This window comes from Mobula birostris, chromosome 29 (genome assembly GCF_030028105.1).
Source record: "Mobula birostris isolate sMobBir1 chromosome 29, sMobBir1.hap1, whole genome shotgun sequence".
Classification (NCBI taxonomy): domain Eukaryota; kingdom Metazoa; phylum Chordata; class Chondrichthyes; order Myliobatiformes; family Myliobatidae; genus Mobula; species Mobula birostris.
In genome coordinates this window covers 17,850,285-17,863,417 of record NC_092398.1, presented here as the reverse complement: position 1 = coordinate 17,863,417, position 13,133 = coordinate 17,850,285, and the positions used below count along the sequence as shown (strand labels likewise).

At 45.5% G+C, this 13,133-nt stretch overlaps 1 protein-coding gene across 1 annotated transcript; it reads right to left on the bottom strand.

Moving 5' to 3' along the window:
• Window positions 1-70: 70 nt before the first annotated feature.
• Window positions 71-12,618, bottom strand: LOC140189908 (scavenger receptor cysteine-rich type 1 protein M130-like). Its single transcript, XM_072246252.1, has 4 exons — window positions 12,519-12,618; window positions 11,527-11,829; window positions 5,173-5,475; window positions 71-387 (listed from the first exon to the last, which is right to left on the bottom strand). The coding sequence occupies exons 1-4, from the start codon at window positions 12,616-12,618 to the stop codon at window positions 71-73; spliced, it is 1,023 nt and encodes a 340-aa protein (XP_072102353.1).
• Window positions 12,619-13,133: the final 515 nt, after the last annotated feature.

Below are 13,133 nucleotides of genomic sequence, written 5' to 3'. Positions count from 1 at the left end.
ACCTGTGACCCTACTGCAGGTAGGTATTTCACTACACCTGTGCATACATGTATTTGAGCAAATTACACAGTTACTCACCGGAACATTTGGCCGAGGCATCTTGCTCTTTGTTCCTGTATCTGGTAGGGAGGTACCGTTGCAGGTTGCAATCCCAAAGCGATTTTTCGTTATCCTGGCAGTCAGCCCAAGTGTACCAGATGACTCCAGTTCCCGGTCGAAATCTGGGCAGGGATTCCACAAACCCGCAGCCCACCTGGCGGCAAAGTACATCGGCATCTTTCAGGTCCCAACCGTCGTTTCCGAAGCGCCCCCTTTCGCCTCGATGGTGAATCTCTACCCTCCCCGAGCAGTTGTCCGGTCCATTCACTAGCGTCAGTTTGGCATCATCTGCAACATGGTGGAAGTAATGTGGGTCAGGACATGAAGGAAGGAGACGCTCGCTCATCGGAGTGTGGGAAAACTGGGATAGGGGCGTAAGGCAAGCCGATGAAATAATCCAATTGCAGATTTCCTCCCCCTCTTCCCCAATCCCCGCAGGACCCCTATCATTGCCTAAGTGAACGTTACATCACTCCGTCCCATCTGCCGCATTTAATTGTAAACCGGGCACAGGCGAACAATTGAATAGCTGAGACAGAAACAGAAAAACGGCAGGGAAGAAGATCCGGGAGGAGATGTGTAAGTAAAGAATGAGGCAGGTAAAGAGACATAAAGCAGTCATCGAGAGGGAAGAGATGGGGGAAGAGAAAGACATAGACAGTCAGACAGAGATGGGGAGAGAGAACGAAAGAGTGATGAACAGAGGCGGTAGAGGGGAAAGGAAGGTAAGAAAAAGAGAGGGGAGGAGGAAAACAGAACGTAAAAAAAATCGTGATTAAAAGTAAGTTTATATGGACTTGTGAGAGGGTCGATGGGGAGAGGAGAAATTAAGAGACATGGGATGAAGAGAGGAAAAGAGAGAATGGGAAGGAATCCGTGAGCGCAGTTGCAATGAGAGAGACAGACAGACAGAAAAGGAGAGAGTGATCCTGGTGGCGCCTGTTGTACGTCCCCATAAACGGGTATACGAAAGCAGGAGTTGACCATAGAATCCCATTGAGAGTCAGAGAGTGAGAGAGCCAGGGGATCAGGTAGAGAAAAACGAGAATGGAGAAGCAGGGGGAGGAGAGGGAGAAAGAAAAGGCAAGAGAGGTGGAGAGAGTGGGGTTGGGAAGAGAGAGAGAGAGAGAGACCAGATATGCTGATATAGCAAAGCAAACAGGTGGAGATGGAGGTGAAGACAATGTAAAAGACAGCTTGACAGCAGAAATAGATAGATAGATGGAGACAGAAGGAAAGAGCGGTGGGGTGAGACAGAAGACGGATGAGAAATGGAGAGAGGAGCAGAATGGAAAGGCGGAATTGGAGGGTTTTTTTCGGAAATCCTGATAAAAAGGGAAACGGAGGCAGAGAGCTAGTAACGGCAATGGGAGGGGGTGACGTGCTGGATAGTCCATGAGAAAGCGTGGTTAAAACTAAAATCGGCCGAGGGGACGGTGAGCGATTCGGGGAGAGAGAGAAGTCAGCAAGAAGGAAGGGGAGAGATGGATGTGGAGAAAGGGCTGTTGACAGCGAGAGGAGAGACAAGGAGAAGCGAAGGGTAAGTAACGAAAGAGTGAGGGAGATATAGAGCGACAGCTGACCAGATGCAAAGGCTGACAGAGACAGAATGAGAACTGTAAACAAGAAAGGGAGAGACTGCAGCCCAGAACACAACAACCACACAAACATTTCCTCTTGCCTATTTCTAGCTGCACTGAGTTGCTTTCCGCTGAGTTGTATGTTCTCCCAAATGCCTGCACTTTATATCGGCACGTGTAGTTGCCGCTGTTTCGTTTGTCAGTATTGGGGATATGGAAAGTTGCAGAAGGTCGCCCAGCATTGATCCTCAAAACGCCGACTCGATTCTTCCGTCCCTCCTTATGCAGGGAAATGATATTTAGCACGTATTTGCTGGAAGCGGAACATGTTAACTTTCTGTACAGATCATGATAACTGTCGGTAGGTGAGACTTCAAGTGTCGGCTTCGAGGGCTGGTCTGGAAAGATACATAAAAACATAGAATTGAATTTGCAAGACAGATTTCAAGGCTACAATTTCGAACGGTGGGTTCTGAGGTTAACAGGATCAATATCTGGGATCGGTAGGAACAATGCGATTTAACTTTCGATTGAGTAGCACAGGGTCCCACTGCAGGCTGCAATTTTCTCATAATTCATTGCGGCAAAGAAGGAAGACATTCCGCCCATCGAAACCATGCTGGTTTCTCGAGGAGTCCCAATTCCGTGGCACATGTGTTATTGCAAGTGCCCAGCGACTACTATCCACGCCCGCTTGCTCCGGCATTCATTCATATTAAGCAAGATGCTTGCCCTGTCGTGGTGAAGAAGTTAGTGAGTTTCTGAGATCCCGATAAAGATGCCACTTGGAGCTGAGCTCTTGCTTGGGCTGCACGTGCTGGTAAGGCCACGGGGGAGCACCCAGAAAGAGAGCGACCCAACCAAGACATCAGCAGTGGAGCTGACGAAGATAATGACACAACACAACGGCAGTGAGAGCAGAGCAAGGCTTCAGCAGTGACGGATCCCCAGTCATCTCTCATTCCATGCCATTAGACTGACCACGATCTGTAAAGGACATTGTGGTGGCTATCAGTGCATCACGCTAAACAAAGCCTCAAAGGTGTTCGCCCTTATGGGAATAAACCCTAAGGAGAACATCTTAATCGTCTCGATTGGCCGGACTACTTCTTTATTAAACAGAAATTTGCCTTAACCAAACAACTAACACACCAGTCCCCACCTACTCCGACACTCCATAGGGATCCACCTCAACTAACCACACCACACCACTACCCCAAACCCCCTCCAACGACACCCTCCTCCCCTGTTGTGGCAACGCCAGATTCTGCCGTTCCCCAATACACGGCGCAGCTTGCGGCGGGTCAATTCGCCTACCAACCTGTCTCTGGGGTCATGGGAGCAAACAGGATTACCTGAAAGGGTCCTACACAGAAAGCATGCTAACTGCAAAGCAAATTTGTCCAGCATATGATGGAGTCGTGAGCGAAAGACAACGGCAAGCTTCTAGAGAACCACGGAGGGACAAGTAGCTTCTGTGGAGTCAGAGAAGGAATCGATTTTTCGGGTTGGCGCCCTGTTGTAGAGGAATTGGTTTAACGTAGGTGTCTGTGAGTTTCGGTATGTCACCCTACATTATTCTATATATGTACCGTGGAGAACATTCTTAGTGCTCCCATTGACAGAATCGTAAGAGGCTGTGGATGAGTTATACACATAGCCAGGTCGATCATTGACGTAGCACTGCCCAAGAACGAGACCAAATTAAAGAGGTGGTGTATCCATTGCTAAGGCTCGTCGCAATCCGGTACAAGCCCTCCTTCTTTAACCACCATCTGGAGGAGATGCAGGAACCAGAAGACCCAGAGCAAACTTTTCAAAAACAGCATTTCCCTCTGTCATCAGATTTCTAAACAGTACATAGACCCATGAACAATATCCCATAATCCCTACCCTTTGCATTATTTATTTATTGTTACAATTCGTGGTAATTTTATTTCTTTACACAGGATTTCTGTGGCAAATTGCACGTCATATTCTGATTGAGCGAATAATTATGAAGTGTGCGGAAAAGTCTCAAATAATTGACGCCTGTGATCGCGAGCTTGTGAGAAGAGCGAAGCCGGTGATCTAGGGTTGCATTTATTGGAGATTCAAAGAGTAGGACTGGGTCGAACTTGTGGTTTCAACATTTCCCGTCTCCCCACACGTGTAGCCAAGGATGTTGTGGGAAGCTAAGGTGGAATTTCAGAAGCTCTTGCAGGGGTGTTTTGATTTTACTTAACTAACGTCCAATAACTGGTTTGCTAAAGGTGTCTGTTGTTTTGCCTTTCTTCAAAAAAGGATATAACGACAAGCCAGTAAACTGCAGGCTAATATCAATATTGGGATTCTGAAGACCATGATCTACTGGCATTTGGAAATGCAGCGAATGATTAGAAACCTTCAGCGTCATAGATCATAGAGCATAGAACATTGAAAACCTACAGCACCACACGGGCCCTTCGGCCCACAATGCTGTGCCGAAAACGTACTTGCTTTAGAAATTACCTCGGGTTACCCATAGCCCTCTATTTTTCTAAGCTGCATGTACCTATCTAAGAGTCTCTTAAAAGACCCTATCGTACCCGCCTCCACCACCGTTGCCAGCAGCCCATTCCACGCACTCCATGAAAAAACTTACCCCTGACATCCCCTCTGTACCTACTTCCAAGCACGTTAAAACTGTACCCACTCGAGTTAGCCATTTCAGCCCTGTGAAAAAGCCTCTGACTATCCACACGATCAATGCCTCTCATCATCTAATACACCTCTATCAGATCACCTCTCATTCTCCGTCCCTCCAAGGAGAAAAGGCCAAGTTCACTCAACCTATTCTCATAAGGCATGCTCCCCTATCCAGGCAACACCCTTGTAAATCTCCTCTGCACCCTTTCTATAGCTTCCACATCCTTCCTGTAGTGAGGTGACCAGAAATCAGGTCCGTACTCCAAGTGGGGTCTGACCAGGTTCCTATATAGCTGTAACATTACCTCTCGGCTCTTAAACTCAGTCCCACTGTTGATGAGGGCCAATGCACAATATGCCTTCTTAACCACAGAGTCAACCTGCGCAGCAGCTTTAATTGTCCTATTTGAGTGTCATCACTGCTGGGATTCTGAACAACATGGTCTACAACTACATGGAAAGGCGGAGACTGATTAGAAACTGTCAATATTGTCTCACGATTGGCTGGATTAAACTCCATCTGCCACATCTCAGCCCATACCTGTAAATAATCTATAGCCACTATATTATTTGGCATTCTTCTACACTGTCCACAACGCCAATAATGTTGTAGAGTCGAAGAGCATGAAAACAGCCCATCTGGTTAAAGCCGACAAAGATGTGAAACTGACCTAGTTCCATTAGCAGGGTCCTGATCCGAAAACTTCGAATTACCTGCCTCCATTGCGCAAACAGAGATTAGCCTGCTTGCCAGGTATTGTCCTCATCAGGTTGACGGGGCAGCATTGACGAGTCCAACGTATTACCCAATAGTCGGACCACCCACCTTGCACCGTAATCGTCACAGAGGAACTAGCTGAGTCGACCCACACTCCGTCTCGATGGGTCTGATAACGGCACAAATAATCCCCACTCTGCTTCGCAGTCACGTTTGCGATCAGGAAGGAAACGCTGAATTCATAAGCGGAAGCCGCCAATGATATTTCAGAAGAGGGCTCGTAACGGTTGTTGAAGTAGAAAATGCTCTCCCTGTAAAACGGTTGGGCTGAACACCAGATGGTTATTTCTTCTCCTTCCAAGAAAGTGTGTCTGGAGCCCACGATTAATATCGATGGTCTCGTCGGTTGATCTGCAAAAACAAAATTAATGGAAACCTGCAGTTGATATGCAAATATAAGTATAGAACGTAGAACAGCACAGGACTGGAAGAGGCCATTCGGCCCACGATATTTTTCCGAACTAGTAAAGCTCATGATGCTTACAACGATACTATAATTCCAAGCATTCTCACCACCAAACTCCGAAACCTGGGAATCAATACCTCCCTCTATAAATGGATATCAAACTTCCTGACTAATGATCTGCAATTAGCACCCACACTCCGCCACGGTTCTTCTCAAAACTGCTGATGCACAAGGTTGCGTCTACATCCCGTGACTACAGTTCGGCTACACTCACCGCTGCGTGGCCAGACTCTGCTCTAACTACATCTACATGCTTGCAAAACCTAACAGGCGTTATGTCAAAGAATGATGAGTCGCGGAAAAGAGACAGAGGACTTCGTAGTGTGGTGTTATGGCAACAGCGTTCCCTCAACAAAACAACTGGTCATTGGCTTCATGGGGAGAGGATATCGGTGCATATTCTCCTAAGTACGTCAAAGACGTTGAGGCTGAGAGGGCTGACATTTTAAGTTCACAATTAGACTGTCCAAACACATAGAGGCCCCGGGCATGAAAGGTCACCAACGCTTCTGCCACCTGAAGAGGCTAAAGAAATTTGCAATGTCCCGGTCCACCTTCGGGAGGCTAAGGAAGATTGGCATGACCTCGTCTACTCTTAGCAATTTCAAAGAAAGCAACCTATCTAGATGCATCACAGTTTTGTATGGCATCTGTCTGCCCGTGACCGCAATAAACTGCAAAGAGTTGTGGACACGGCCCAGCACATCACGGAAATCAGCTTCCCCTATATTTACACTTCTTGCAGCCAATGTAAATCAGCCACCATAATCAAAGACTCCCGCCCACAGCGGACATACTCATTTTTCTCCTCTTCCATCGGGTAGATTTAAAAAAATGCTTTGAAGTACATGCCACCAATCTCAAGGACAGCATATATCCCATTGTTACAGTGGTGCTAGAAGATTTGTGAATCCTGTAGAATTTTCTCTATTTCTCCGTAAATGTGATCAGATCTTCACATAAGTCCTAAAGCTAGATTAAAAAAAGAACCCAATTAAATAAATAAAACTTGTTCATTTATTTATTGAGAAGAATCTTCCAATATTACATGAATTTGTTGGGAAAAGTATGTAATCTGGGGTAAGCCATTAGGAGTCAGATGTTTAAATCAATGAGGTTAGATTGGAGGTATAGGTTGCAGTGGTACGCTGCCCTATAAAACCACATACAAAATCAGGTTCCTGACAGAGCCTACGTTTCTCAAGAAAGATTTGTTTATGTTCACCATGCCTTTCAAGGGATTTTAGAGGGAAAATGGTAGAGATGCATTAAGATGAAAAAGGCGAGAAAGCATTTCTAAAGACTTCAGTGTTTAATAGTCCACAGTAAGAGAAAACACCTACAAATGGTGGAAATTCAGTACTGTTGCTACTCTCCCTAGGTGTGGGCATCCTGCAAGATCATACCAAGAACACAACGTGCGATGCTGAATGAGGTGGAAAGGAACCAAAGGGTAACAGCAAAACTCCTGCCGAAATCTTTAGAACTTGCTAAAGTCTCTGTTCATGTGTCCACTGTAAGAAAAACACTGAACAAAAATGGTGTTCATAGAAGCATGCCACGGAGGAAACCACTTCTCTCCAAAGAAAATCATTGCTGCACGTCTGAAGTTTGCAAAAGTCCACCTGGATGTTCTACAACGATTCCGGGACAATGTTCACTGGACAGTGAAACAAAAGGTGAATGTTTTGGCAGAAATGCACGTTGCTATGTTTGCAGGAAAAAGGGCTCTGCACAGCAGTACCAAAACCTCATCCCAACTGTGAAGTAATTGGAAGGAGCATCATGGTTTGGGGCTGCTTTGCTGCATCAGGGTCTGGACAGCTTACAGGGAAGAATAAATTCAAGATTGTATCAAGATATTTTGCAAGAGAATGTCAGGGTAGCAGCCCGAAACCTGAAGCTTAATAGAAGTTGGATAATGCAACAACACAATGATCCAAAAGACAAGACTAAATAAACAACAAAATCGTGTAAAAAGAAGAGAATTCGTGTTTTGTAATGGTGGAGTCATAATCCTGACCTTAATCCTATTGAAATATAAAAGGTACCAAATACTGGTCTTAAGGTGTTATGCTTAAATGCACGCAGCATAAGGAATAAGGTGGATGATCTTGTCGTACAGCTACAGATTGGCAGGAATGATATTGTGGCCATCACTAAGCCGTGGCTAAAGAATGCATGTCACTGGGAGCCGAACGTCCAAGGATGCACGGTGTATTGGAAGGATAGGCAGGTAGGCAGAGGGGGTGGCGCGGCTTTATTGGTAAGAAATGATATCAAATCATTAGAAAGAGGTGACAGAGGATAGGAAGGTGCCGAATCTTCATGGGTTGAGCTAAGAAATCGCAGGGGTAAAAAGACCCTGATGGCAGTTATATACAGGCCTCCAAACAGCTGCAGTGATGTGGACTACAAATTACAACAGTAAATCGAAAAGGCTTATCAGAAGGGCAGTGTTATAATTGTGGGGTATTTTAATATGCGAGTGGATTGGAAAAATCAGGTCGGCACTGGATCTCAAGAGAGAGAATTTATAGAATGTCTGCGAGATCGTTTTTTTAGAACAGCTTGTTGTTGAGTCCACTGGGGGGTCGGCTGTACTGGATTGGGTATTGTGTAATGAACCGGAGGTGATTAGAGAAATTGAGATGAAGGAACCCTTAGGAGGCCGTGATCATAATATGATTGAGTTCACTGTGAAATTTGAAAAAGAGAAGCCGAAATCCGATGTGTCGGTATTTCAGTGGAGTAAAGGAAATTACAGTGGCATGAGAGAGAAACTGGCCAAAGATGACTGGAAAGGGACACTAACGGGAAGGACGGCAGGGCAGCAGTGGCTGGAGTTTATGCGAGAAGTGAGGAAGGTACAAGACAGATATATTCCAAAAAAGAAGAAATTTTCGAATGGAAAAAGGAGGCAGCCGTGGCTGACAAGAGAAGTCAAAGCCAAAGTTAAAGCAAAGGAGAGGACATAAAAGGAAGCAAAAATTAGTGGGAAGACAGAGGATTGGGAAGTTCTTAAAAGCTTACAAAAGGAAACTAAGAAGGTCATTATGAGGGAAAAGATGAACTATGAAAGGAAGCTACCAAATAATATCAAAGAGGATACTAAAGGCTTTTTCAAGTATATAAAGAGTAAAAGACAGGTGAGAGTAGATCTAGGACCGATAGAAAATGATGCTGGAGAAATTGTAATGGGAGATAAGGAGATAGCAGAGGAACTGACCGAGTATTTTGCATCAGTCTTCACTGAGGAAGACATCAGCAGTATACCGGACACTCAAGGGTGGCAGGGAAGAGAAGTGTGCGCAGTCACAATTACGACAGAGAAAGTACTCAAGAAGCTGAATAGTCTAAGGGTAGATAAATCTCACGGACCAGATGGAATACACCCTCGTGTTCTGAAGGAAGTAGCTGTGGAGATTGCGGAGGCATTAGCAATGATCTTTCAAAAGTCGATAGGTTCTGGCATGATTCCAGAGAACTGGAAGATTGCAAATGTCACTCCGCTATTTAAGAAGGGGGCAAGGAAACAGAAAGGAAATTATAGAGCTGTTACCTTGACATTGATGGTTGGGAAGTTGTTGGAGTCGGTTGTCAAGGATGAGGTTACCGAGTACCTGGAGGCATATGACAAGATAGGCAGAACTCAGCATGGTTTCTCTAAAGGAAAATCTTGTCTGACAAACCTATTACAATTTTTTTGAGGAAATTACAAGTAGACTAGGCAAGGGAGATGCAGTGGATGTTGTATATTTGGATTTTCAGAAGGCCTTTGACAAGGTGCCATTCATGAGGCTGCTTAGCAAGATAAGAGCCCATGGAATTATGGGAAAGTTACATAAGTGGATAGGGCGTTGCCTGATTGGCAGGAAACAGAGAGTGGGAATAAAGGGGTCCTATTCTGGTTGGCTGCCGGTTACCAGTGGTGTTCCACAGGGGTCCGTGTTCGGGCCGCTTCTTTTTACGCTGCACATCAACGATTTGGATAATGGAATAGATGGCTTTGTGGCTAAGTTTGCTGATGATACAAAGATAGGTGGAGGGGCCGGTAGTGCTGAGGAAACAAAGAGTCTGCAGAGGGACTTGGATAGATTGGAAGAATGGGCGAAGAAGTGGCAAATGAAATACAATGCTGGAAAGTGTATGGTTATGCACTATGGCAGAAGAAATAAACGGGAACACTATTATTTAAATGGGGAGAGAATTCAAAGTTCTGAGATGCAGCGGGAATTGGGAGTCCTCGTGAAGGATACCTTAAGGTTAACCTCCAGGTTAAGTCGGTGGTGAAGAAGGCAAAAGCAATGTTGGCATTCATTTCTGGAGGAATAGAGTATAGGAGCAGGGATATGATGTTGAGGCTCTATAAGGTGCTGGTGAGACCTCACTTGGAGTACTGTGGGCAGCTTTGGGCTCCTTATTTAAGAAAGAATATGCTGACTTTGGACAGGGTACAGAGAAGATTCATTAAAATGGTTCTGGGAATGAGAGGGTTAACATATGAGGAACGTTTGTCGGCTCTTGGATCGTATCCCTTGGAGTTTAGAAGAATGAGGGGGGACCTCATAGAAACATTTCGAATGTTGAAAGGCATGGACAGAGTGGATGTGGCAAAGTTGTTTCCCATGATGGAGGAGTCTAGTACGAGAGGGCATGACTTAAGGATTGAAGGGCGCCCATTAAGAACAGAGATGCGAAGAATTTTTTTTAGCTAGAGGGTGGTGAATCTATGGAATTTGTTGCCACGGCCGGCTGTGGAGACCATGTCATTGGGTGTATTTAAGGCAGAGATTGATAGGTATCTGAGTAGCCAGGGCATCAAAGGTTATGGTGAGAAGGCGGGGGAGTAGGACGAAATGGGAGAATGGATCAGCTCATGATAAAATGGCGGGGCAGACTCGATGGGCCGAATGGCCGACCTCTGATCCTTTATCTTGGTCTTCTAGTCTAAATGGTGTGGAAGGACCTGAAGCAAGCGATTCATGCAAGGAAGCCACCAGCATCCCAGAGCTGATTCAGTTTTATAAGGAGGAAAGATTCCTCCAAGTCGATGTGCAAGCCTGATCAACAGTTACTGGAATCGTTTGGTTGAATTTATTGCTGTCCAAGGTTGTCACACAAGTTACTGATAGCAAAGGTTCACATAATTTTTCCACCAGATACATTTAATAGTGGATCATTTTTCTCAATAAATAAACGGGGAAGTATAATGTTTTGTATTGCTTATTTAATTGGGATCTCTTTATCTAATTTTAGGACTCACGTGAAGATCTGATCACGTTTTAGATCATATTTATGGAGCAATATAGGAAATTCTACAGGGTTCACAAACTGTCTAGCACCACTGTATAAGACTGTTAAACAGAGTTCTCGTTCACCTCGCAGTCTGCACCGTTGTGGCCCCTGCGCCTTATTGTTTGTGTGCACTGAGCATTCTCTTTATTATACTTTTCTCTGCACCCTATTATTCTTTTTAATTATCTTGCTCTACCTCAATGCACGGTGATTTGATTTATTTGAACTGTATACAATGTAAGCTTTTCACCGTATCTCAGTAATGTAAAACCATTTCTAGCTCTAATTACATTATGTCAGTATATTTGAGTTTTTAAGTGAGAAATACAGATCGCAACAGGCCCTTCAGGCCAGCTACCCACCCACCTAATAAACATAATTTGTAATGACAGATTCACCTCCTAACCGGTACGTCTTTGAACTGTGCAGAAAAAAATCGGAGTACCCAGTTACTGTACAAGTTCTTTACGGATGGTGGCGGATTTGAACTCCGAACTGCAAAACGCCCCGAGCTGTAATAGCGTCGCGCTAACCGCGACGCTACGATAGCGCCCAGCGTAAAGGGCGAGGCTGTGTGAATCCTGCTAGTAATCTGTGACCGCAGATCGGCTACATTCCTCTGCCCAGTGGGAGCTTACCGTCACAGGCTAGTTCTGCGTCTCTCCGAAAACCGCAATCTTGCTTCAGGTCGCAATGCCAAAGTGAGGACTCTGTTCCACTGCAGTCAACGTGCCAGACTTGAGTGCTCGAGGTGGAAAGGGCAGTGAAACTGTGTTGCACCCTCCCTCCGCCGAATCCGCATCCGAGATGACGGCAGACCACCTCCTCTTCCTTTGGGCCCCAGCCTTTCTTGCAGACCGTGCCCCAGGTACCGTTGTGCCAGATCTCCACCCGTCCGGAGCATCGAGTCGTTCCGTTCGTCAGTCTCAGTCGCATCGCGCCTGCAAGAGAAGCACACAGAAGTGAATAGTGAGCGGCGCTGGCAGAGGGGCGAGTAACATCATTTGCAGCTCACGGGAGCTATGCAACCGCAGAAAGATGACATTCGACCACTATACATGCTGACCATCGATGGCCAGTCGTCTAATTCGATTTTACCCAGAAATCTATATGCTTTGAAAAATTAACCGCTGCTCCAGACGTGTCCTAAATGTTGTGGGAACCTCTCCCTCCAGCACATTTCACAGACAGTGCGTTATGAATCGCAAATGCGTTATGGAGTTAAAAAAAAACAGTCCCTTCAAGCCCCAACCCCCACATCCCGACCCCCCGCCCTCCCTCCACCACCGTCGATCGCAGCTGAGACATTTATTCCTTTCCATAAACCCTTACCTTCTGGTAACAATGCGATTTTGTCATCTACATGATATAGGTACGTTTAAGAAAAATTCTGTGGAGATAGGAACATGCAGCGAATGTGTGATGGTGATTGTGTACAGTCGAATGGAATTAGACAAATTCGCATTGTGGCCGTATGGACTTTGAGGGAGGAAGCGCCTGTTCCTGTGCTGTATAGTTTTTTACTCTATACACACCTCCTTATAGAATACAAAACAGCGTACAGGTCCTTGGGCCCAAGGATATGTGTCAAGTCCAGAAACTAAACTTCTACGTGAACTCTGCTTCCTACCTTGTTCATGCCACTCCGTTTTCTGTGCATTCACGTGCCTTTCTAAGAGTCTGCAACGGCTCTGTCGTAATTGCCTCCAGCGCCACAGCTGGCAGCGCATTTCAGACACCCAGTACTCTCCCTATGTAAGGACTTATCCCCATATATCTCCTGTCTCCCGAAATGCACGCCTTCTAATGTTAAGCATTTCGGGCCTGGGTAAAAGATACCGACTGTCTACCCTATCAGTGCCTCACTTCCGATCTAAATTTCTATGGTCCACCGACTCTCCGATAAAACAAGTAAGACTTCTCTAAATTCTCCTCAAAAACATGGCCACCCGTCAAATTAGCATCCTCTTCTGCACCCTTGCGAAAGCGCCCACATCTTTTCTTCTGAGCGGTGTCTGGAATTGTATCCAGTACTCCAAATGTGGCTTAGCCAGAGTTTGATAAAGAGCAACGTAAATTCTTGACTCTTAAACTCAGTGTCTCGCCTAATAAATGCAAGCATGCGATAAGCTTTCTTTGCTACCACTTTAAACGCGTGCAGCCATTTTAAGGAAGCTATGGACTTGAATCCTCGCTATATCAACAATATTAAGTGTATTTCCGCTAACTGTGCACGATTCCTTTT